The sequence below is a fragment of the Scyliorhinus canicula genome, chromosome 5 (genome assembly GCF_902713615.1).
Source record: "Scyliorhinus canicula chromosome 5, sScyCan1.1, whole genome shotgun sequence".
NCBI lineage: Eukaryota > Metazoa > Chordata > Chondrichthyes > Carcharhiniformes > Scyliorhinidae > Scyliorhinus > Scyliorhinus canicula.
The window spans coordinates 129,848,505-129,875,086 of record NC_052150.1 but is presented as its reverse complement, the minus strand read 5'-3'; the positions used below and the strand labels follow the sequence as shown (position 1 = coordinate 129,875,086).

Sequence of the window (26,582 nt, the reverse complement as noted above, 5' to 3'; positions counted from 1 at the left end):
GTGCCTGATCGGACCCCAGGCTTTGGTCATCCTGGCAAACCACCGAATCCTCCTTGTCGGATGAGGTCTGGCGTTCCTCTTCCTCCAGTATGTTCCCCCTCTGCTGTGTGATGTTGTGGATCAGGCCACCACAATGTCCAGACTCTCGTGGGACTATATTGGAGAGCCCCACCAGAGCGGTCCAGGCATCTGAACTGTATCTTCAGGACACCAATGCACTGTTTAGTGATAATCCCAGCAACATCACTACTGGGTATTGGTACTTGGTTTGCAGTCTCAGCAGATCCTGTCCATGGATCAGAGGATGATGACAACTCACTGAGAGAGGAGCTCTGGTGCTCCACATCGTTTGTGCATAACCAGGGTCTCGATGTATTCAGCCATGGAGCACAGAGACTGGGCCACGTCCTTCTGAGGCAGTTCTACGTCTCTCTGAGACTGTGCCATGTCCATCTGAGACAGGCCCAGGCCAGCCAGTACCTGGCCAATGCTCTCCATGCCCACAGCCAAGACACTGTGTGACTGAGCCAAACTCTGGAGCGCCGCAGCAATGTCCATGTGGGGCTGGAACACGGCTGCCTGTGACTGGGCTCCTTGTCCTGAGCCTCAGCCATCAATCCCAGTGTGCCCCAAACCTTGGATGCCTTGACTTATGGCTTTGGACTTTCTCACCCAGGGCTTCCACCGTGAATACCACCCATTCAGTGTCGGCAAGATCTCCTGCATATGAAGGTGGTTAGACTCCTCCAACAGCACCTGCAGGCACTGGAAAGTTGCTCACACCACCTCCTGTAGATCCTGTCTCTGTGTCTGCATCTCTACCATTGATGGGATCATTCTTTCTAGAAGCGCAATACCCATCTGGACTATAGCTAATTCCTGGAATCGGGCCCATCCGGCCTACCCCACCCGCAGCCAAAAGCCCTGTGCACCCAGAGGACCAATCCAGGGAATACATTGACATTTTGGCACTGCCCTCACCTGCCTGGCTGAAGTAAATGGTAATTTAACAGGCCAGCTGCATCCACCAGTGGGAGACATGCTGTGACGGGACTGGCAAATCCTGGTTTTGGAATGCGATGTGCTTTTGAATGATGTTACTGAAGGGGGAGCATGAGTGGAAAAATAAATGGTGACCAAGAATTGATCCTTGTGGGGGTGGGTGACATCGGAGCTAATGTTGCAGGAACAGGAAGAGAAGGCATTGACTGTGATTCTCATGGTGCAAATAGAAGGGATTCTTACATGGGAGTTCTGGTGGGAAAGAGGATCACAAATTTGGGAAGCGGCAAGGAAGGGCCTTGGAGAGGAGAGGAAAATTGGAGCTGTGGTGGTAGTTGGCAAGGATAGAGGGCTCAAGGCTTGGTCCTTTGAAGAGAAGGGTGATGACAGCAGATTTGAAGGAGAGGGACGGAGCACGAGGAGAGAGAAGTGTCAACAACATCAGCTAAGAAGGGAGTCAGAAGTTGGATGGCCAGTAGTTTAGTGAGAATTGGGTCAAGTGAACAGGAGGTAGTTTTCATGGACAAAATGAACTCAAGGAGGGCATGAGGGTGGAAAGGAGAGAAAATGGAATGGGCGAGGGCAAAGGAAAGTCTTAGAGGCGGTTTGGCCCAGTGGGTTAGAGGAAGGGAGGGAAGTGGCAAGGGCCACTGATCAGATGCTGTCAATCTTGGTGACAAGGAGATCCATGAACTTGTTGTTTTAGGGGAGGGTGGAGGAGACAGGGGAGAAGGGTTTAGAAATGCAGTTAGTCTGTGCAACACCTAAATGTACTAATTTTTTCAGGATGAACTGGTGACATAAAGCTTACACAGAGATTGGTGGAATATATTCTACAATTCTTCACACAAAAGGGAAGCGTATCACTAAGTTACTGAATTAATTTAGAACCATTAACCCAGAGTAGTGGATTCAAACCTATCATGGCAGTTGACGATTTTTAATTCAATTTAAAAACTGGTATCAGTACTCTTTTATGACACTTCTTTGTGTGTTTCAATATACTACTGAGTGTAATATGTGTTACCCAAACCTTGGTTGCTGATGAGGTTTTCTGAATCTCGATGAAGAAGACTCGAACTCGTCCAGTAGTAACAAAAGGTTTATTGAGTAACTATAACAATAATTGCATGAATTCTTTACTTTAATATTAATACTAGTGATAAGGTCAACAAGATCTAAATACAGTAACTATGCTCAACTACACTAACCATCTGAGCTAATCTTATACTCCTATCCTGGTCACAGTACACCCGATACAGAGAGAGAGGCGCAATGCGGTTGCTTTTATACCCCTGTTGGTCCGGCCCCCTAGTGATCATCTGGTGCTACTGATTACACATTAACCCCTGACGTACATGCACATACAGAGATCACTACAAGTACAGTGATAATGAAATTACTGGATTTTTATAAAAATTCATCTGGTTCATTAATGTAATTTAAGGATGGAAATCTGATGCCCAGACCTGGGGCTGCATTCTTTGTGCCACCTCCTGGCTTCCTTTCAGTGGGGGAGGCACGTAAAATAGGATGGATGACAACCCTACCACCTTCCTGCCCACCCCAAACGCATCCCATAGTACAGGGGGTGGATAGGCCCAGAAATCAGCAACATGACCCCCATATATAAATAAATAATTAGAACAAGCCCAATTGACCCCCGATAATATGTTTTCCACAACATAATAGTTAGCATGGGCAGTTGGGTAGGAGTGGGCAGGAAGAATGTGTACTATTTTAAGGGGGTGCCCTTTGTGTATTGGGGACATTCCCCTATGAAAATAACACCCCTTTCTTCCTACTCGCCAGCTCTGTAAAACCCACCACCCCAACCCCATTCCCTAAACTGCTCAATACCCCACTTAGCTGTTTACGGGACCCATGTGCCACCTTCTTGCAGCTGCTGGCCAATCCGATTATTCAGCAGCCCTGTGAGTCAGACTTCATCCCAAGTAGGGGTGACTTTGTTTGCACCCCGCCCCCCTTATAATATGCAGCCCTTGTCTGGCCTAAATGTGACTCTAGATCCACAGCAATGTGGTTGGCTCTTAACTGTCCCACTAAAACGGCCAAGCAAGACACTGCTTTGTGTGGCTTGGGTCAAAACGGACCCAGGTTCGATTCCCGGCTTGGGTCACTGTCTGCGCGGAGTCTGCACATTCTTCCTGTGTCTGCGTGGGTTTCCTCCGGGTGCTCCAGTTTCCTCCCACACATCCCAAAAGATGTGCTTGTAGGGTGAATTGGACGTTCTGAATTCTCCCTCAGTGTACCCAGACGGCAGGCGACTAGAGGATTTTCATAGTAACTTCATTGCATTGTTGATGTAAGCCTACTTGTGACACTAATAAAGATTATTATTAAATGTTATTTGGTAATACTCCTGTGGAGTACTCCCAGATGTTTCACTACATTTATTTTGCTATATAAATTCAAGTTAAGGAAAAAGTGTCAAACCCCATTAGATCTTCCCAATTTTGACTCCCTTTCTCTCCCCCCCACCCCACCGAATTGTGAAACTTCTATAATTCAGATTGCATTATTTCAACCTTCTAATTTATTTTACACTGATGTGGAGATGCCGCCGTTGGACTGGGATGGACACAGTAAGAAGTCTTACAATACTAGGTTAAAGTCCAACAGGTTTATTTGGAATCACGAGCTTTCAGAGTGCAGCTCCTTCATCAGGTGAGTGAAGAGGTACGTTCCACAAACACAGCATATATAGACAAAGCCAATGATGCAAGATGATACTTTGATTGAGAGTCTTTGTAGGTAATTAAGTCTTTATAGGTCCAAACGGTGTGACTGAAGAGGGATAATCACAGGTTAAAGGGGTGTGAATTGTCTCAAGCCAGGAGTTATTTTACACTGTAAGAGACTTTAAACATTTTTCTTTGCTGCTCTGGATGGGGAAGTGGTAAAATTAAGTGTTCTGACAAAGTTCTATACTTGTGTCATTTCTGCCCTCCTCCTGTTGCCCCACCATTTGACAGGTATTGGTAGTACACCACTTCTGCAGCACTTTTCTAACAATTATCTTGAATGACTGCAAAACTGATGGCATTTTGGGGTAGGGTGTATATTCAGTGTTTCACCAGATGCAGTAATAAGTACAGAGCCTTAAAAAGGATATAAACTCGATGTTTCAGCCATGGCTCAAGTTCGCAACAAGCACCCTGGCCTCTGAATCACAAAGTTTTGTATTCAAGTCCCATCCCAGGGCTTGAGTACAAAACTCAAGGCTGATAATTCAGTGCAGTATTGAGGGAGCAATACATTCCTGGAAGCACCACTTTTGCACAAGACGTTAAACTGAGGCTCCATCTGCCTGCTCAGGGTGATGTAAAAGATCGCATGACACTATTTAAAAAAGCTAAAGCAGGAGTTCCCAAACTGTGGTCCACAGAGCCCCGGGGGGTCTGCGGAGGGAACTAGTGGCTGCTAAGTGACTGGCAAACACCTGTTCAAAAGAAGCAAGCAACAAATTTCAAAAGTAATTACTGCAATAGGCCAATCAAGGTAAGGCTTCTTGGGAGCACCGAATGTTGCTAAGCTGACTAGAACAAAGAACAATACAGCACAGAAACAGGCCCTTCGGCCCAAGTCTGTACCAGTCATACCAAACTTTGCTAAAACCCTCAGCACTTCCTTGTGCCATATCCTTCTTATACCCATCCTATCCATGTGTTTGTCAAGATGCCTTTTGAACACCGTTAATGTATATGCTTCCATAACCTTCTCTGGCAACGTGTTCCCAGCACTCACCATCCTCTGCATAAAAAATCTTCCTCCCACATCTCCTCTAAACATTGCCCCTAGGACCTTAAACCTATGTCCCCTGGTGACAGACCTCTCCACCCTGGGAAAGAGTGCCTGCCCATCCACTCTATCCATGCCCCTCATAATCTTGTAGACCTCTATCAGGTCACCCCTCAACCTCCGTCTTTCTAATGAAAACAGTCCGAGACTATTCAGCCTCTCCACATAGCTCACACCCTCCAGACCAGGCAGCATCCTGGTAAAGCACCTCTGCACCCTCTCCAAAGCCTCCACATCCTTCTGGCAGTGTGGTGACCAGAATTGTGCGCAATATTCCAAGTGCAGCCTTACCAAGGTTCTATACAACTGTAGCATGACGTGCCAGTTTTTATACTCAATGCCCCGTCCAATGAAGGCAAACATTCCGTATGCTTTCTTGACTACCTTGTCCACTTGGTGCCACCTTCAAAGATCTGTGGACCTACACACCTAGATCTCTCTGACTTTTTATATTCTTAAGAGTTTTGCCATTTACGGTATATTTCACCTCCCTACCAGGAGACCTATTCTTTGATTGCCCATTTGATTTATACCATCTCACTGTTGCTGGGCAGAAAAGCCAGCAGCCAAGTGAGAATCGATGCTGACAATGGAGCCAGTGGCAAACAGAGGTGACAAGAAGTGGGTTCAGGCCCCAGAGAGGCATGTGAGTGGATGGAGAGGTTTTGAGCCTCGGAGAGTCGTGCATTAGAGATTAGATTCAGGCCTCGGAGAAGTGTGTACGAGGGAGATGTATGGGCCTCAGAGAGGTTTGTACAAGGGTGTGTTTGCGGGGGGGGGGGGGGGGGGTGTTGATTGTGTGAGGGGGGTGACTGTGTGTAATAGAAAGGGGAGTGAGAGCTAAGAATGTGTGGGTGAGGGAGTGTGAGATGTGTGTGCAAGGGAGAGCGATGCCTGTGTCCGATACAAGAATCAGCTTTCAAGCACCGTTCCTTCCCATTAAAAATAAAAGACTTAAAAGATTTTTTTTATCAGAAAACATTTCAATTATTACCAGATTACCCACTCTTAAAGTGGGTACTATTTCCAAGGGTTAATGTCATGGGAGGATAGTTTGGCCCTGGATTGTGAGGGGGCCATGAGCTGAGAATGGATTTGTGACTGTGCCTCTTCCTAATGCATGCATAGATATAGCTAGAAAGAAAACTGGTTTACATTTGATTACCATGTTCACACCTATTTTATGGCAAAATAAAAAGGAGCAACAAGGTTTCCTTGATGTTCTTGGGAGGTCACAAGGTATTCCACGGTTATATAAAACTATACCTGGTGTTCTGGCCAGTATTTATCAGATTACCTGGTTATTCTCACATTTACATTTGTAGGCATTTGCGGAGTATAAATGAACTGACATGTTTTCTACAACAGTAACCACACTTCAAAAGTAGTTCATTGGTTGCAATTCTTTGAAATGCCATGTGATCTTTTACAGCACCCCCAAGCAGACAGGTGGGGCTTTTATTTAACATCTCCTCTGAAAGAAGACACCTCTGACAGTCCACCACGCCCTCAGGACTGCACTGGACTATCAGCACTGATTTTTTGCATTCCAACCCTGGATTGGAACTTGAACCTGAACCTCATGATTCAGATTATATTGATCAAGTTACTCCTCGTAAAGGGCAGCACGGTGGCGCAATGGTTAGCACTGTTACCTCACGACGCCAAGATCCCAGGTTCGATCCCGGCTCTGGATCACTGTCCGTGTAAGTTTGCACAGTCTCCCCGTGTTTGTGTGGGTTTCGCCCCCACAACCCAAAGATGTGCAGGGTGGGTGGATTGGCCACACTAAAATTGCCCCTTAATTGGAAAATATGAATGGAGGACTCTTATATTTACTTTAAAAAGATTACTCCTCATAATTATTTAACTACACATTGAGCCATAGCATTTAATCAGATAATGAAATTGGAAGTTCAATAAATACTGGCTTATTATTATGAATTGATCTTTATTGTTTGTGTAATCAAAAATGCAAAAAATCCCAAACTTTTCAAATATCTGACTTATTCGCCGTAAAATATCAATACAAAAGCATCCAACAAAATTTCCTGCAGACTTGTGTGGTCCTGTTATTATAGGTATTGGAGTCAGACCATTACCTGCTTACAGCAATTGAACCTAGACTTGAGTTATACCTACAGCTGCATCCTCATCTGTCCCAGGAATGTCAGTCAAACTTTAAAATAGCAGTGGTGAAATTGATTTTGTTAGTCGGCATTAAAAAATTCCAAATGTTTTAAAAATTGCAACCTCACTGTCCGTGTGGAGTTTGCACATTCTCCCAGTGTCTGCATGGGTTTCACCCCCACAACCCAAAGATGTGCAGGGTAGGTAGATTGGCCACTCTAAATTGCCCCTTAATTGAAAAAAATAATAATAATTGGGTACTCTAAATTTATAATAAAAAATAAATAAAAAATTGCAACCTTGGATCCTGTTAAATTTTGCTTTACAACAGCTGCATTTGTGCTGTAGCTATTGCAAAGCTGTATAGTGGAGATTCTCTTGGAGATGGTCTCACATTTCTTGTCCAAGTGCTTCAAGCAATTTCACACCCCAAGTGCAAAATTTTAATATTTTCATGTTAGCACAATGTAATGTAAATGACCTACATGTTTTTTTGGTGTAATAGTGATCACATTAACGTATTTACCCAATATATCCCATTGTAACATTTGAGACATAATTAGATCACATATTTCAGACATATTGTAAAAAAGTGTAACATTTGATATAAAGTGGTTCTCAAACTTCTTTGGTTGAAGGATTAGCAATCATGAACACACCTCAACTAAATTAAAATACTTAATACCTGTCCAAATTGCATTTTGGTGCCCTTTCCTTGAGCTTAAGTATTAAATATTCAAAGGGTTCCCCAACTTTGGAAGTCTCAATTCAGCTAGCACCGACCACCAGCATTGGTAACTGTAGGTCTACTAGCATTTATCTTGCCATTTCCATGCACATTCCCCTCCAAGGTCAGATAGCCAGCTCACTCCATGCTGCACACGGTGACTGCACTTCTCTTCGAGTTCGCACCTCCCATTCTCATGTTCAACTATTTTGCAGATACCTTGGAGTCCCCATGAACTCCAGGTGGAGAAACACTGGTATAAAAGTTGATGAATGAACTGGAAGAGACAGGGCAAATGTCTTACTTAGATTGGAGAAGAGTCAAAAAGTTAACATGTGGGATGGGAGGGGAGTCAAAGTGCACCCTTTACTACCTCCCTTGCTGGCATATATATTATTTGGACTACAAATCAAACCATACCATTAAAATATACTGATGACACAGAAATAGAGGTAATTGCAAATAACAAGGACTATAAAAGATGTCAGGAAACCATGTCAGCCAGGTTAACAGAAGGCACACGCTTGGTAGATAAGTAAAGATAGAACCATAGAATTCCTACACAGTGCAGAAGATCAATCAGCCCATAGAGTCTGCTTCAGCCCTCTGAAAGAGCACCCTATCCAGGCCCACTATCCCGCCATGTAACCCCACCTAACCTACATATCTTTGGACTGTGGGAGGAAACAGGAGCACCCATAGGAAATCCACACTGACAGGAAGAAAAGTGCAAACTCCACACAGATAAGTCACCCAAAGCCGGAATTGAACCCGGCTCCCAGGTGCTAACCACTGTGCTGCCTGTGTGATTAATGATGTGGAGGTGCCGGCGCTAGACTGGGGAGAGCACAGTAAGAAGTCTTACAACACCAGGTTAAAGTCCAACAGGTTTGTTTCAAATCGCTAGCTTTCGGAGCACTGCGGAAGGAGCAGTGCTCCAAAAGCTAGTGATTCAAAACAAACCTGTTGGACTTTAACCTGGTGTGGTAAGAGTTCTTACTGTGTGATTAATAACAAAGATGCCATTCACTGTGGGAGAAAAATCAAGAATTGGGGCTTAACTTTAATGGAAAGACACTGAAGGATATGGGTGAACAAGGATGCATGTATGTGTCACATGTTAGATAAAAGTCATTAACACTAACAAGAGTTTGGATTTTATAAATAGTAACATTAAGTACAAGAGTAAAGAACTGATTCCATAAAATGTACAGTATAGAAACAGGCCATTCAGCTGAGCCTGTCCTCACCCCATTTCATCTAACCCTCATTCCTGGGACCATTCATGTAAATCTTTTCCTGTACCTGCTCTAAAAACTTATTCCTATAGAAATTAAAGTAGTGAAGATTTCTTCAACAGGCATGTCTCTAAATTAGCCAAAATAAATTGGCATCTGATTGAAACCATGTATTCTTTTTAAATTGAGCTCAGGATTGTAAGAGAAAACTTTAAGCTGAAGAAAGGAATGAATTACTTGAGATTGCTCCTATACTTTGCAACAATTACAGTGTTTGTACTACAATACATTTCAAGACAAAGTACTAACAAAAATAACACACTGACAGCATATCAGTGGAATTTGCAACTCACAAAACAGCTCAGGTAAAATGTCTCATTTGCAATTTGTATTGGAATCTCAAATGTTTGCATGGAGAATTTTTCACGTTGCTAGACTGTTTTCCATTTGTGTCACTTACAACATGTTCTAAACAGGCAAGCACTCTTCCCCTCTCATCTCCACTTCACAGAACGACTATTCTGTGTGACACCCTGGTTCATTCCCCCCAGTCCCGACTTTAGCTACCCTTTCCTGGTACCTTCCCATGCAACTGCTGAATCTATTCTATGTGGTTAGCACTGTTGTTTCACAGCTCCAGGGACCCAGGTTTGATTCCTGACTTGGGTACTATCTGTGCAGAGTCTGCACGTTCTCCCAGTGTCTGCGTGGGTTTCCTTCGGTTTCCTCCCACAAGCCCTTAAATTACGTGCTGTTAGGTAATTTGGACATTCTGAATTCTCCCAGAGTACCCGAACAGGCGCTGTACTGTGGCGACGAGGGGCTTTTCACAGTAACTTTGTTGCAGTGTTAATGTAAGCCTACTTGTGACACTAAAGATTATAATTTATTCACCTTATGCCACACTTTTGCCCATGGCCCTATACCACCCCACCATGCAAAACAGTGATTTGTGTACCAATATTCGCAAATATAGAAGTCCCCCCTCCCAGTCTGTGTCAGATTTCACCTTGTGCGGTGTACAAAAAATTTCACTTTTAACATTCCCGCTGTTATTCTACATTAGTCATTTTCGTGAGGGTTAATTTGCAGATATATTGATAAAGCTGTTCTGTAAAGGCATCTGTGGAGAATGTTTGAAGGACTCGATTCCTTCCAGCCTCTCCCATCTTTGCCCGCAAATCAGGAGCCTTGACAAGTTTTTCCATAGCTTCAGCGAAAGAGTCGGGTGACGGCGGCAGGAGGAAGCCGGTGACCTGATGGACCACCGACTCGAGGGGCCCACCTGAGTTGACGGCGATGACCGGCCGCCGGCTGTACATGGCTTCCAGGGGGACGATGCCGAAGTGCTCGTTGCTGGGAGTGTACAGAACACAGCCGCTCCGGCGGAGGAGGGAGACTTTCTGGCGGTCTGAGAAGGAGCGGATGAAGGTCACCCTGTCGGCCAGCTGCAGGCTGCTCGCCATCTCCTGCAGCTCCCGGTAATGCTCGACGTTTTCCAACAGCCGCTGGTCGTAGCCGCCGGCCAGGACTAGGTGGACCCGCTGCCAGTCCGCCTGGCTCAGCCTGCTCCGCAGCGAGTGCAGGGCCTCCAGGGCCAGGGCCAGGTTCTTCTTCCTCTCGAAGCGGTTGATGGAGAGGAAGAGCAAGTCCCGGCCGGGGGGCAGAGGCGGCTCCTCCTGCTCACCGGCCGCCGCCTCCCGGTCTAGGGCGGAGAAGTTGAGGGACGGGTAGAGGACGTCGGGCTGCAGGCGGGACAGGGAGCGGAAAGTCCGCCTGAAGACTCCGGCCGTGAACTTGCTGTTGACCAGCACCAGGTCGGCCAGGCCGGTGGTGTATTCCTCCAGCCAGTCAATGGGGAGGCGGTAGAGCCGCTTGCAGAGTGTGGGTCTCCCGGTCAGCAGCTGGTCGGGGAAGTGGCAGTAGAAGAGGACCCGCTTGACTCTCCGGCACAACCTGAGCACGGGGATACAGGCCGACACCTGGTCGCAGAAAACCACATCGAACTGGGCGCCGCTGAGGAAGACCAGGTAGGCGGCCACGTACAGCATCCGCAGGTAGGCGCACAGGGCCGAGCAGCGGCCCAGCAGAGTGCGGGGCAGCCAGTCGCCCACACAGTGAACACCGAGAGCCGGCCGCCGGCACTCCGAGAAGCAGTGCGCAGGGTCAAAGTGAGCCGTCCAGATCTGTACCCGGCAACCGCGCCTGCACAGTGCCAGCGCCGCGTCCACCACCAGCCGCTCGGCGCCGCCGATCCCCAGGTCCGGGTGCAGGAACACCACGCTCACCATGGTCGCTCCCGTTCGTTTCCCCCCCCTCTCGCTGTCCCGGGGCTCGGGCCGTACCGTCTCCCGGTATCTGTCACCGGGTGCCCGTCCCACCGCCGCGTCATCACCATCCAACCAGCTGTCCTCAGTGAAGCCTGAATGCAGAAACAAAAAGCCGAGTGAATGGTTCATTATCAGCTGAAAGGGCCAGTAAGTTAACCAGCTAACCGGCGCGGTTCTTCATCGTGTTAATATCCATTTGACCGTGTTTTGTTGTGTTTTGTTTGGTCAGGCGGTGTAAGGGCGCCAACTGAGTGGAAGGGGTCCTGAGTTGTGTGTCGTGGCCACATTAGGGGAGCAGCGGCTCGAGCGGAACAGAGTGAAACCGGGTGGCTCGAGCGGATCGCAGAGGAACGGAGTGCAGCACGCGGCGTCAACATGGTAAGAAGGCCATTGTCCTGGGTGTGCCACCGCGAGCATCTCCAGGAAGAGCTTTCATGGCTGCTTCAGAGTTCCCGGGGCTGGGGGGGTGGCTGCAACAACAACTTAGCGACTGGTACAGAGCAATGGAGACCCAACAGCCTCACCAAGGTGTTCAGTCTCTGACCGCCGCAAATTCCCTCTTTCAACAGCATTGCCCCACTATCAGGAGGAAGTGCTTGTCCCCAATCTCCTGTGTGAGATATGTGCACCAGCAATAACAATTTGTTTGCTTTGAACTCATCAAAAGTTTCCTGGTTTACAGCAACGCCACGTCAGCAGTAATCCAAACTCAGATGGCTTTAAATAAGTCAGATTTGTTTGTAGTGGTGTATTTTTAAGTGGGGATTTTTTATTTGAATAGTCACTAAATGAAAGGGGCTTACAGCATTTGAAATGAAAATCGCTTATTGTCACGAGTATGCTTCAAAAATGAAGTTACTGTGAAAAGCACCTAGTCGCCACATTCTGGCGCGGGGAGGCTGTTATGAAATGATAGGGTGCAGTATATTGGTATAAACGGGAGAGTGATCTCGGTTTTCATTCCCCGATCTTTGAATTCAGAGGTTGCAGTTTTGTTTGTAATACTTTGTTTGTCCAAGTGGCTGTCTTTTTATCTTCGTTTTAGAGCTATAGAAATAAAATGTGTGATGGAGCAAAGACTGGTGAGAGGGACAGAATTCAATATCTTTTCTGTGCTTCATAACATGCATATTGATATAGTCCCAAGTTCCATAGAATCCCTCCAGTGCAGAATGAGGCCATTCGGCCCATTGAGTCTGCATCAACCCTCCAAGAACGAGTGTTACCAATTGGCACCAGAGTCGCCACTCATGTTGCCAATTAATAATGATGCTCTTTAGAGTCGCTAGGTATCAAATGATACCACCACAAGGCTTTACTGGCTATCGATCAAAGGACCACACAACCAGTTAGTCAGTTCAAGTTCAAAGATGGTTTATTTACACACACGGATTACTTCGACATGCAACACAAAACACTACAAGTTAAACTACACCTCACAACTACAATAACCTATACTTAACTTCAGGGCAACCAGCTCTATGCAGATGGACAAAGCCTTTGTCCGGATCTTGCATGGCTGGGTGGAAGAAGTGGCTCTGTTTCTGCTGGGCTCATCGTCTGGTAGCAATCGTTGGTCTTGTACTTGCCTGTTTGGTCGTTGTGCTGCACTTGGGTTGGCAAAGGCCAGATCCAAGAGAAACCGAGTACATGGCTGTGTCTCTTCTTATCCCTCAGGGATTTTGCGCTCTTTGGGGTGGTCCTTAACTTGGACCCAATAATTTGACAGGCTTCAATCACTGCCTTTGATTTTGGCCAATAAAGGGGGGGGTGCCTTGATGGCTGGGCATGTCCTTCGCGGTCATTGACCGTGGCTCTTTGGGCTCCCTGAGTAAAGGGAGTGGCGCCGATTAATCTGTATCGGTTATCTGAGTACAGTTGTTTTGTTCTGCGGAAATGGGCCATTAGATTGCAAATGATCGGGTGTTTAGATCGGGTCTAGCTATCTGGGTTGTAAATACACACACAAGCTCTGAGTCTGTCTTGAGTCCTGGGTTGGCCATAATTCCCATGGTCCTTTGCAGGTAGCCATCTGAGATGGCTACACGAGCACACTACCTAGGCCCAGTACCCCTCCCTATCCTCGTGCCACATCTTTGGACACTTAAGGGGCAATTTAGAATGGTCAAACCACCTAACCTGCACATCTTTGGGCTCTGTTAATGATTTCGATGATTTTATGAAAGCATATAGGGGAGAGACAGATGATGCTGTGTTGTCGTGACCTGTTTAATAACTATTCCAAATCCACTGTAGTCGCAAAATCTCGACTGATAGTTCAGGGCAGTACTGAAAAAGTTACATTATTGGACATGCCCTCTGTGACAAACTATTAAACTGAAGCCCTGTATGCTGAAAAATCTCTACGTTCATCTGCCTGTGAAAACGAATAATGATGGTTTGATGAAAGGTCATCTACCTGAAACATTTAACTCTTTCTTTCCCCCCCCCCCCCCCATTGATGCTGTCACACCTGCTGATTACTTTCAGCATTTTCTGTTATTGACGGCAGCTAGTGGACATGTTCCATGCACGCATCCTGACACTAACCAACACATCCCTTTCAATATGCTACTATCTCCACAGTAATCCCTTTGACTAACTTAGTATGTTTGGGAATCTTGACCATGGAAACTATGGGATTTAAAATGGCTATGAAGAATGAATCAATATATTTATTGTTTGTAGATAGTTACCTCCTTTCAATTTACTGTGTTGTTTTCCTTTGAAACCCAAGATCAGGAAAACGTTTTATTCACTACTGCTGTACAGGTGCCACATTTGTAATCCATGGCACAAATTCACTACTATTTGGAAACAAAATGATTAATACAAACTAATACTTTGGTTGTGTACTTCTATCTGCTGTCTTGGGAGGTTTATACTTTGGATTTCTGTAAATGTTGTATGGAATGAACATTTTGTTTTATCAGTACTAACATCTTGTTTTGCCCTTTTCAGCCTGGACCTGCTGCAAGTGCAACAAATGTCGGCGCCTCTAGCCGATCGCCCAGTAAAGCTGTAGCACCCCGGGCTGCTGGTGGTGGATCCACAGTGAGGCAAAGGTAAATAGTTTGGGGCAGGCACAATATTAAATGATATAGTACATTTGGACTCAGCAGTATCCAACCAACATGTCAGTGGATTACAAGTTGGATACAGTTAGATTTATATAGTGATGATTTGATTACTAATGGGAAGTGAACAGTTGCTAATTACTAAGCAAGTCAGTGCCCAATAAAAGATAGCCTGAAGCAACCTTTTAAAGTCAAGAGTTATGCTTGAGATAAACAAGTACAAAATAAGCTCCACAATCTTCTGCACTTGGAATACAGTACATTCCTCCTACTTATATATTTTAATTCAAATATGAGCAATTAAGGATTTAGTATTGCATAGTAGTTTATTTCATGCTTAACTATTTTAATGATTTTCATTTCATTTTCTAAGTTGTGACTTCAATTAAATTTTTGTGAGGCATAATATTAAATATGTAACAAAAAGTGGGAATGGATCAGCACAGGAGCATTTGACAAAGGAACAAAGTTAATGTTTTGAGTGTAACTTCATGAGATCTATGTAGTTTGGTATTTGTTTTGAATAAATGTAGTTATTGTCATGAGAAATTACTATTTCCTCTTATGACAGTGAAATGTAGGGATTATTAAGAATCTATTTGATGGCAGTGAGAAATGTTCTTTATTAGATGAGTGAAATGTGTATGTTAAATAGTTTTACATATGAAAGTATTGAGTTCCTTGATACATAAGGAGTAAGAAGATGGTGTGATTATTTGATTTGGAAGGCCAATGGTATACTGGCCTTCATTGCAAGAGGACTTGATTACATGATCTGTTTTACTGCAGCTGTACAGGGCCTTGGTGAGACCACAGCTGGAATATTATGCGCTGTTCTGGTCCCCTGATTTAAGAATGGATATACTTTCCATAGAGGGAATGCAGTGAAGGTTCACTAGGCTGATTCCTGGGATGGTAGAATTGTCGTATGAAGAGAGATTGGGTTGGCTGGGATCCAGAAGGATGAGAGGGGATCTATTTGAAATCGTATAAAATTCTGACAGGACTGACAGACTGGATACAGGGATGTTGTTTCCTCCAGCTGGGAGAGGGGTCCAGAGCAAGGCGTTGTAGTCTCAGGATACAGGGTAGACCATTTAGTACTGAGATGAGGAGAAACCTCTACACTCAAGAGGGTGGTGAACCTGTGGATTTCGTGACTACAAAAGGCTGTGGACGTCAAATCACTGAATATATTGAAGAAGGAAATAGATTTCTAGACTCAAAGGTCTCGTGGGCCATGGAGAGAGCGCTGGAGTATGGTGTTGAGATAGAGGATCAGCCACAATCATGTTGAATGACGAGCAGGTTCGAAGAGCCAAATGGCCTACTCTGTATTCTATGTGACATGGTAACCAGCTATACAGAACAGAAGATCATTGGTTTGAGTCTTGGGCTGAGCTGAGTAAAGCAGGTCAGTTGGAGCAGTCCAGCCTGGTGTGCCAGAGAGGGGGGGGGGGGGGGGGAAATGATTGTTACGTGACTATCGTAGAAATTGTCCATGTGGACATCTGATGAGGAAAAGGTCGCTTTTGATTATGATGTTTTCCACAAGCTGCTGACACAGTATGACCATGACCCGGATATTTATGCTAAACAGTGGAGGTTTCTTGGTACCTGCTGAACAATATGCAGAAAGAACAATTGCTTTTAAGAGAAATAAAAGATGATAAATTCTTGCACTTTTGCCTTTTAGGAAACAGTTGATACATTGAGATTTTTAAAATTTGTACAAAAGTATTTCAGGTCTTTACGGCTGGCTGTTAGACTCAATGTGTACTGATCTTATTAAAATTTTGCAAGTGTTCTGGCTTCCAGATTATGGAAGGAGTGAATTGTGACAAATATCTGGGGCTTTGTTTACTACAATTGTAACTAAATGCATAACCATTTGACAAATAAAGCGATGTGAACATCTAAATCAGTTCTTTAATACAGTGTTTTTCAAACTTTTTTTCCGGGGACCCATTTCTGCCAACCTTCGTGACCCACGCCGGCTGACCTTTGCGACCTACGCCAGCCGACCTGTGCGACTCACCATTTTCTCTTGCCTTGTTTGTTGCTGACAAAAATGGAGGAAATGGTTTTGGGTCCCTTTGGCTCCAATGGTCCCTTTGGCCCCCCCGAACTTGAAATAAAAGGCTGAGACCATATAAAAACAAAATGCGGCCGCACTGCGCATGCATGCCCGATCCTCGGTGCGCATGCTCATAGTTCTGCGCATACGCACCAATGATTGGGAACGCATGCGCAATGCGGCCAAATTTTTTTTAATCTGTTCCTGGCCATTTTGAAGGCCGCTCACAGCCGACACTATTAAAAGCCGGCTGTTGCGCACGGATTTGCGTGATAGGGAGTGCCATGACAGACAGTTCCGCGACCCTCCCGACACCCGCCCGCGACCCACCCACAGGTCGCGCCCCCGAGTTTGACAAGCCTGCCTTAATTGGATGTGAACATTAATATGTTGTGTTAAAGCACGTGGCTTTGAGGAAAATCAAATTATATAAGATATTGACTTGTAGAGTGTGCTACTGTAAAATGGAGAAAATATTGTCATATCAATAAATGCTGGTATTGTTGGTTTTTAAAGTACTGCATTTTATTGGAATGCTAATTCCAATTCACGGTGGCACAGTGCAGGGATCCGGGTTCAATTCTGGCGTTTGGTCGCTGGTGTTTGTACGTACTCCCAATGCAGGTTTCTTCCTGGTGCTCCGGTTTCTTCCCACAGTCCAAAGATGTGCAGATTAGGTGGATAGGCTATAATCAATTGCCGCTTAATGTCCTGCGATGTGCAAGTTAGGTTATGGCGTTACGGGGATAATGATAATCTTTATTATTGTCACAAGTAGGCTTACATTCACACTGCAATCTAATTACTGTGAAAATCTCCCAGTCACCACATTCCAGTGCCTGTTCAGGTACACCAAGGGAGAATTCTGAATGTCCAATTCACCTAACAAGCACATTTTTCGGGACCCGCGCAGTCACGGTGAGAACCTGCAGACTCAGTACAGACAGTGACCCAAGCCGGAAATTGAACCTGGGCCCCTGGCGCTGTGAAGCAACAGTGCTGACCACTGGTACTGTGGGCAGGGTGGATGAGTGAGTGGACCCAGGTAGGGTGCTCTTTCAAGGGGTCGGTGCAGACTCGATGGGTCGAATGGCCTCCTGCACTGTAGGATTCTAATTTTGAAGATGTTGGGAAATTGAGTAAAGTTTTAGAACCACAAAATATTTTGCAAATATTTTTGTTTCCTCTCCCTCGCTAAAATAAACTGAATTTCCCTGTTACTATTGGTGGAAAATTCCATTTAAGTAAAAAGTGGTGTAACGTATCAGGGAGGGGGGGGAAATTCAGATTGGTGATTCATGTTTCAAAGCACAGATCGAAGCAAAGGAGGCTAATGAGAAAAGATTACTCTTTGTTTATTGGTAATCGTTAATATTGAACTAGTGCAGCATTCTGAACTACTGTAAAGTTGAAAAGTGGTCATTTTATTTCAACTCGACTCTGCAATTAATGAACTTAATGAAGGGGAAAACTGAGGGTTGTCAACAGTAAGGCGTGAATAGAGTGTGGTGGTTTTCTGTCTGTTTACTTTTTCAGATATACGTAAACACACGCATACATGTGATAAAGATTTTTATTTAAATTTAGTGTACCCAATTATTTTTTTCCCAATTAAAAAAAAAAATAAAATAAATTTAGAGTACCCAATTAAATTTTTCCAATTAAGGGGGAATTTAGTGTGACCAATCCACCTTCCTTGCACATCTTTGTGTTGTGGGGGCGAAACCCACGCAAACACGGAGAGAATGTGAAAACTCCACACGGACAGTGACCCGGAGCCGGGATCGAACCTGGGACCTCGGCACCGTGAGGCAGCAATGCTAACCACTGCGCCACCGTGCCGCCCTTGCATGAGATAAAGATAACTATAGAAGATAGTGGATGCTTTATTTTCATCTCTCAAAGTGAATTCATTTATTCAGTTGTGCATATCTTGTGAATTAAATTTAATGTGTTTTGCTGCCACGTTAACTGCAGGAATGCTGTGAAATTCTCTTGTCTTGTTTGTGGATGTATGCTGCTCAATGTATTAGTTAGAGGAGTGCTGCTAGTGGAAGGCAGTATAGCTAGTTGGGTGACCCACGGGAGACAGCGGGCTAAAACCAAACAGGTGGATGAGGGTAAAGCGGTTGATGTGGTGTATATGGATTTCAGTAAGGCATTTGATAAGGTTCCCCACGGTAGGTTATTGCAGAAAATAAAGAAGTATGGGATTGAAGGTGATTTAGCGGTTTGGATCAGTAATTGGCTAGCTGAAAGAAGACAGAGGGTGGTGGTTGATGGCAAATGTTCATCCTGGAGTTCAGTTACTAGCGGTGTACCGCAAGGATCAGTTTTGGGGCCACTGCTGTTTGTCATTTTTATAAATGACCTGGAAGAGGGTGTAGAAGGATGGGTTAGTAAATTTGCAGATGACACGAAGGTCGGTGGAGTTGTGGATAGTGCTGAAGGATGTTATAGGATACAGAGGGACATAGATAAGCTGCAGAGCTGGGCTGAGAGGTGGCAGATGGAGTTTAATGCGGAAAAGTGTGAGGTGGTTCACTTTGGAAGGAGTAACAGGAATGCAGAGTACTGGGCTAATGGCAAGATTCTTGGTAGTGTAGATGAACAGAGAGATCTCGGCATCCAGGTACATAACCTGGGTGGCAACTTTCAGGGTTTAATAGGGCTGTTAAGAAGGCATATGGTGTGCTAGCCTTTATCAGTAGGGGGATTGAGTTTCGGAGCCACAAGGTCATGCTGCAGCTGTACACAACTCTGGTGCGGCCGCACCTGGAGTACTGCGTGCAGTTCTGGTCACCACATTATCGGAAGGATGTGGAAGCTTTGGAAAGGGTTCAGAGGAGATTTACTAGGATGTTGCCTGGTATGGAGGGAAGGTCTTACGAGGAAAGGCTCAGGGACTTGAGGTTGTTTTCGTTAGAGAGGAGAAGGCTGAGAGGTGACTTAATAGAGACATATAAGATAGTCAGAGGGTTAGATAGGGTGGACAGTGAGAGTCTTTTTCCTCGGATGGTGATGACCAACACGAGGGGAAATAGCTTTAAATTGAGGGGTGGTAGATATAGGACAGATGTCAGAGGCTGTTTCTTTACTCAGAGAGTAGTAGGGGTGTGGAACGCCCTGCCTGCAACAGTAGTAGACTCGCCAACTTTAAGGGCATTTAAGTGGTCACTGGATAGGCATATGGATGAAAATGGAATAGTGTAGGTCAGATAGGCTTCAGATGGTTTCACAGGTCGGCGCAACATCGAGGGCCGCTTGTCCCGTACTGCGCTGTAATGCTCTATGTTCTAAGAGAGGTTGGATAGGCTTGGGTTGTTCTCGCTGGAGCAGAGAAGACTGAGGGATGACCTGATCTAGGTGTACAAGATTAGGAGGGGCATGGATAGGGTGGCTAGGGAACAGCTGTCCCCCTTAGTTGAAGGGTCGGTTACGAGTGGACACGAGTTCAAGATGAAGGGTGGGAGGTGATGGGATGAGGGGGTGGGGGGGGGATTTGAGGAAAACCTTTTTTTACCCAGAGGGTGGTGAGGATCTGGAACACACTGCCTGGGAGGGTGGTAGAGGCGGGTTGCTTCATGTCCTTTTAAAAAGTACCTGGATGAGCACTTGGCACGTCTTAACATTCAAGGTTATGGGCCAAATGCTGGCAAATGGGATTAGGATTGGCAGATCAGGTGCCTTCCATGTTGCGGTGCAGACTCAATGGGACAAAGGGCCTCTTCACTGTATTTTACTGTGATTCTGTGAAACGAACCTGTTGCACGTGAGTATTCAAAAACGGAGGATGCGTCCCAGGAGTTTGACTCTTACAAAGTATTTCAGGGCTCCAGCGATGATGCTTCATTTGTCATTTGTTGTATTGGCCATGCTAGGACTGCTAAGAGTCAACTAGTTGAGAACTCGAGTTTAAAAGTTTGGGGTGGAGGGTGAAATGCAAATTAAAGTATAGATTCTCCTGTATCAAAAGTATTATAAATAGGACAACTGGGGAGTGATTTCAAGGCGGTAACTTCTGCATTGTCGTTATAAACCAGGAGGGCAATTAAAATATCGCCTTGTTGTTCTGCCCAATATTTAGTGGTCAATTTCCTAGATCTTAAATTGTTTAATATTACTGCTATGCTACCTAATTTTATCTAAAAAAACACTAAACATCTGACCCAAACAACTTCATGTAGTTTAAATGCTGTTGTAAAATAGCAAACTTGTAAATCGATCGTCCCATAAATTTTTATTTAAAAAAAATGATTTCTTAAGACGTTTTTCATAATCAATACAACTACCAAAACAATGAAACAGGAAAAAAATACAAAACATCACAATTAATAAAATGGGAAGAACACTCAACACAAATTAACTGCCGGTGACTAACTCATTAAAAAAGGAAATAAATGGTTGCCATCTTGGATAGAACCCCTCTACTGACCCCCTGATGGTGATCTTGATCTTTGCCAAATACAGAAATGACATTAAGCCACTCAGCCAAGCAGAGGCACAAGGCGGAGTGGGATATCTCCAACCAAGCAATATTCGCCTCCGGGCTATCAATAAGGCAAAGGCAAGGACACCCGCCTTTACCTCAAGCCTGTTATCACCGGCGAATTTGACATCACAAATATGACCATCAGTGGACAAGGATCTAATTCTACACCGAATATCTCCGACATAGTGTTAAAGAATGAAGCGTAGAAGCCTATAGGTCCCACTCATCCTTGCCCTGGTCAAGTGCGCCCAATGCAGTACCTTAAACTGAATCGGGCTCAATTGAGCACATGAATATGTGGAGCTGACCCTATGAGGGGCCTCACTCCACACCTAACCATGAAGAAAGGGTTCCACTTCACCCTTCCATTTTACCCTCACACCACTCAACGAAGCAGAATCCGTTGAAAGATATGACCATACAGGTCAGAGATAGACCCCCCGCCCCTCCCCCGGTCAGACCTAGCCGGAGAAAGCATCTTCATCAGGGAAGAGGGTGGTGTCAAAGGAAAGGAAGGAAAACTTAGAAATACCTAAAAAGACTGGAATTTCTCAGCCAACTCCCATAAACAGGCAAACCTCCCCTCCACGCAAAGGTCCCCAAACCACTCCAGGCCATTTACCTACCGAAATTTACATGTTGAGTCCAAACCAGCAGGTAGAAAGGTGATTATTGCAATTAGGGGCTTGTGAAGACAGGGAAATAAAGCTCAAATGCAGTCTCAACTGTTTTCAAATTCTGAGGGAGCAGCATTGGATTTGAGGAAAATCTAATGCTGAAAAGGCAATGGTGCAGTAACTATTGCACAAAGAGTAGATGTAGTGCACGAACGAGCTTCCACCAGGGATTTCTGAATGTTAGCTGCCCAGTCATCAAGCAATAAATTGAGGAGGGCCAAGCCCCTTGAGCAGAACACCACAAATTCTAGGAGTCTTACCCGCCCAAACAAAAGAGGATAGCAGTTTGTTGACCTTGATAAAAAAGGATTTGGGGAGAAAAATGGGGAGACTCGGAAAGAAAAATAAAAACCTTGGGAGCACATTCATTTTAATAGTTTGAACCCTACTCGCCAAGGGTAAGGGGAAGGTTGTTCCACCTCTGCAAGTCTGCTTTGATACTGGTGTGGTTTAACTTAATAAGTGGGACCCGCTGTGGGCCACCCGAACCCCCAGAAAGAGGAAGCTTGTTTTAGCAAACATCCCCAGGTAACATCCCCAGTTAGAACATAGAACATTACAGCGCAGTACGGGACAAGCGGCCCTCGATGTTGCGCCGACCTGTGAAACCATCTGAAGCCTATCTGACCTACACTATTCCATTTTCATCCATATGCCTATCCAGTGACCACTTAAATGCCCTTAAAGTTGGCGAGTTGCAGGCAGGGCGTTCCACACCCCTACTACTCTCTGAGTAAAGAAACTGCCTCTGACATCTGTCCTATATCTACCACCCCTCAATTTAAAGCTATGTCCCCTTGTGTTGGTCATCACCATCCGAGGAAAAAGACTCTCACTGTCCACCCTATCTAACCCTCTGACTATCTTATATGTCTCTATTAAGTCACCTCTCAGCCTTCTCCTCTCTAACAAAAACAACCTCAAGTCCCTGAGCCTTTCCTCGTAAGACCTTCCCTCCATACCAGGCAACATCCTAGTAAATCTCCTCTGAACCTTTTCCAAAGCTTCCACATCCTTCCTATAATGTGGTGACCAGAACTGCAGGCAGTACTCCAGGTGCGGCCGCACCAGAGTTATATACAGCTGCAGCATGACCTTGTGGCTCCGAAACTCAATCCCCCTGCTGATAAAGGCTAGCACACCATATGCATTCTTAACAGCCCTATTAACCTGGGTGGCAACTTTCAGGGATTTATGTACCTGGATGCCGAGATCTCTCTGTTCATCTACACTACCAAGAATCTTGCCATTAGCCCAGTACTCTGCATTCCTGTTACTCCTTCCAAAGTGAACCACCTCACACTTTTCCACATTAAACTCCATCTGCCACCTCTCAGCCCAGCTCTGCAGCTTATCTATGTCCCTCTGTATCCTATAACATCCTTCAGCACTATCCACAACTCCACCGACCTTCATGTCATCTGCAAATTTACTAACCCATCCTTCTACACCCTCTTCCAGGTCATTTATAAAAATGACAAACAGCAGTGGCCCCAAAACTGATCCTTGCGGTACACCACTAGTAACTGAACTCCAGGATGAACATTTGCCATCAACCACCACCCTCTGTCTTCTTTCAGCTAGCCAATTACTGATCCAAACCGCTAAATCACCTTCAATCCCATACTTCCTTATTTTCTGCAATAGCCTACCGTGGGGAACCTTATCAAACGCCTTACTGAAATCCATATACACCACATCAACCGCTTTACCCTCATCCACCTGTTTGGTCACCTTCTCAAAAAACTCAATAAGGTTTGTGAGGCATGACCTACCCTTCACAAAACCGTGTTGACTATCGCTGATCAACTTGTTCTTTTCAAGGTGATTATAAACCCTATCTCTTATAACCTTTTCCAACATTTTACCCACAACCGAAGTAAGGCTCACAGGTCTATAATTACCAGGGTTGTCTCTACTCCCCTTCTTGAACAAGGGGACAACATTTGCTACCCTCCAGTCTTCCGACACTATTCCTGTCGACAAAGCCGACATAAAGATCAAGGACAAAGGCTCTGCAATCTCCTCCCTGGCTTCCCAGAGAATCCTAGGATAAATCCCATCTGGCCCAGGGGACTTATCTATTTTGACATTTTCCAAAATTGCTAACACCTCCTCCTTTTGAACCCCAATTCCATCTAGCCTGGTGGACTGAACCTGAGTATTCTCCTCGACAACATTGTCATTCTCCAGTGTAAACACCGACGAAAAATATCCATTTAACGCTTCCCCTATCTCCTCTGATTCCACACACAACTTTCCACTACTATCCTTGATTGGCCCTAATCTTACTCTAGTCATTCTTTTGTTCCTGATATACCTATAGAAAGCCTTAGGGTTTTCCTTGATTCTATCCATCAACGACTTTTCGTGTCCTCTCCTCGCTCTTCTTAACTCTCCCTTTAGGTCCTTCCTGGCTAACTTGTAACTCTCAAGTGCCCTAACTGAGCCTTCATGTCTCATCCTAACATAAGCCTTCTTCTTCCTCTTGACAAGTGCTTCAACTTCTTTAGTAAACCACGGTTCCCTTGCTCGACAACTTCCTCCCTGCCTGACAGGTACATACTTATCAAGGACATGCAGTAGCTGTTCCTTGAAAAAGCTCCACATTTCGATTGTACCCATCCCCTGCAGTTTCCTTCCCCATCCTATACATCCTAAATCTTGCCGAATAGCATCATAATTGCCTTTCCCCCAGCTATAATTCTTGCCTTGTGGTATATACCTATCCCTGCCCATTGCTAAAGTAAACATAACCGAGTTGTGATCACTATCAGCAAAGTGCTCACCTACATCTAAATCTAACACCTGGCCGGGTTCATTACCCAGTACCAAATCCAATGTGGCCTCGCCCCTTGTTGGCCTGTCTACATACTGTGTCAGAAAACCCTCCTGCACACACTGTACAAAAACTGACCCATCTATAGTACTCGAACTATAGTATTTCCAGTCAATATTTGGAAAGTTAAAGTCCCCCATAACAACTACCCTGTTACTCTCGCTCCTGTCGAGAATCATCTTTGCAATCCTTTCCTCTACATCTCTGGAACTATTCGGAGGTCTATAGACAACTCCCAACAGGGTGACCTCTCCTCTCCTGTTCCTAAGGAGTTGGACTCTCCTCCCAGAAAGGTTAACCAGGGAACATTCACTCTTTCCTAAGATCAATTTGTACCTATGGAGGGGGCTGGATCCATAATATTAAGAAGTAGGTCATCCACCCCTCCCCGGCTACTCCCCCTTCCACTTACCAGAAGACCTCAGCGTTATAGCGAGCGGCTCTAATGCCAGAGCAAACAGACGTGGGGACGGTGGACAGTCTGCCTCGTGCCCCTATTCAAAGGAAAATAATTAGAATTCAAGGCGTTCGTATGGACACTGGCAGTGGGGGCCTTATACAACAGATGAATCCAAGAAATACTTTTGAGACCAAAACCAAACTTCCCGAGAATCTCGAATAAATACTCAAATGCCTTTTCGGCATGAAGAGATAATATCACCTCTGGTTTGGTCACTGAGGAGAGGAAAAGGACAACATTTAGCAGATGACGTATATTGGCTGACAATTGGCCCTTCACGAAGCCCGTTAGATTCCCCGAGATTATATTTGGGAGGCAAGGCTCCAGCCGAAGCACCTTGGCGAGTAGCTTGATGTCCGTGTTTCGAAGTGAAATAGGATGGTATGAATCACACACTGTCGGGTCCTTGCCCCTCTTAAGCAGCAAAATAAAGGCTTGTGAGGATCGGAGGCAATGACTCTCGGGGTAGGGAATCAGTGAACATGTCCAAAGTTAAAGGCCCAAGCTGCTCCAACAACGTCTTGTAGAATTCAATCGGAAAGCCATTTGGACCATGGGCCTTGCCAGACTGCATCAGCCCAATACATTAAAAACATTCATCAAGGTGTAATGGGGATTCTAGCTCACTGCTCCTATCCACCTCAACAGTTGGGATGGATGGGCTGTTCAGAAAGTCTGACGCGACTGACCCATCCACAGGAAGTTCCAATCTATAAACATCGTGGTACGAAAGCCCGCATTAACCTGAGGAGGGACGGAAACAAGGTTGCCGCTGAATTGTGCATCTGTGTGATATCCCGGGAGAGCGCCTGTCGTTTAAGCTGGTGAGACAAAAGGTGACTGGCCTTCTCCCCATATTCACAAAACATGCCCCATCAGTATCGTAACTGACTTACGGCCCTATTGGTCAACAATAGTTTGAACTGTGTTTGCAGTTTTTTCCTACTTGCCAGTAACTCTGGAGTAGGGTCAAGCAAGTACTGGTGATCCACCTCAAGAATGTAATCCACCAACATCTGCTCTGGCCTCATTGTCCTCAACAAATGTGCTCTGTAGGAGATCATTTCCTCCCTGGGGACCCATCTTAAGAGCCTCCCAAAACATGGAAGGTGAGATTGACTCGGGTTTGTTAAATTTTATATAGTCCTTTTATAGCAGCGGAAGTATGTTCACAAAATATATTATTCGCTAACAATCTCCAGGGTGAACATTGGGTTGGGCCAGAAACTAGCGACAAATCAATAAAATACTGGGCATCAGCCGCCACTACTGAAGAGAGGAGAGACCAATCTAAAACAAAACATACGTGAATATACTTGGTGGACATGTGGGGAAAAAAAGACTTTATCGCTTGGGTGCAAGAAGCGCTAAGTATCTATTTCACACCCCCGTGGCGTCATGAAAGGCAACAAAACCTTTGCCATCCCTAATGGAACAGGAGATTTAGGCTTGAAACAATCCAATCTATGGTCAAGGACCTAATTCTGGTCCCCGCCTAAAATAAACTGGATTGAGTCTAAATTGGAGAGGGAGGCCAGCAGGGAATTAATAAAATTTGTATCATACCAGTTTTGGGGGGGGGGGGGGGGTGTATGGTAAATGGCAACCAGGATGCTCACCAGGGAGCAGCAGACAATAAAATATCGACCCTTGGGGTCAGCTATAATCTTTGAGGAGGGAAAAGGAAACTTTTTCTCAATTAGAATCACCA

The 26,582-nt window shown here is 45.2% G+C and overlaps 2 protein-coding genes across 2 annotated transcripts in view; one reads left to right on the top strand and one right to left on the bottom strand.

Annotated features, from left to right (window-relative positions):
• Nucleotides 1-8,822: 8,822 nt before the first annotated feature.
• On the bottom strand, nucleotides 8,823-11,303 carry alg2 (ALG2 alpha-1,3/1,6-mannosyltransferase). Its single transcript, XM_038797658.1, has one exon. It carries the CDS (start codon nucleotides 11,208-11,210, stop codon nucleotides 9,972-9,974), a length of 1,239 nt encoding a protein of 412 aa, XP_038653586.1. The 5' UTR covers nucleotides 11,211-11,303; the 3' UTR covers nucleotides 8,823-9,971.
• A 175-nt stretch (nucleotides 11,304-11,478) lies between these two features.
• The window catches only part of sec61b (SEC61 translocon subunit beta), a 30,577-nt gene continuing 15,473 nt past the window's right edge, over nucleotides 11,479-26,582 (top strand). Inside the window, exons 1-2 of the mRNA XM_038797659.1 lie at nucleotides 11,479-11,627; nucleotides 14,211-14,314. Of these exons, the coding sequence (XP_038653587.1) occupies nucleotides 11,625-11,627; nucleotides 14,211-14,314 (107 nt within the window). The 5' untranslated portion in view covers nucleotides 11,479-11,624. The remainder of the gene's footprint in view (nucleotides 11,628-14,210; nucleotides 14,315-26,582) is intronic.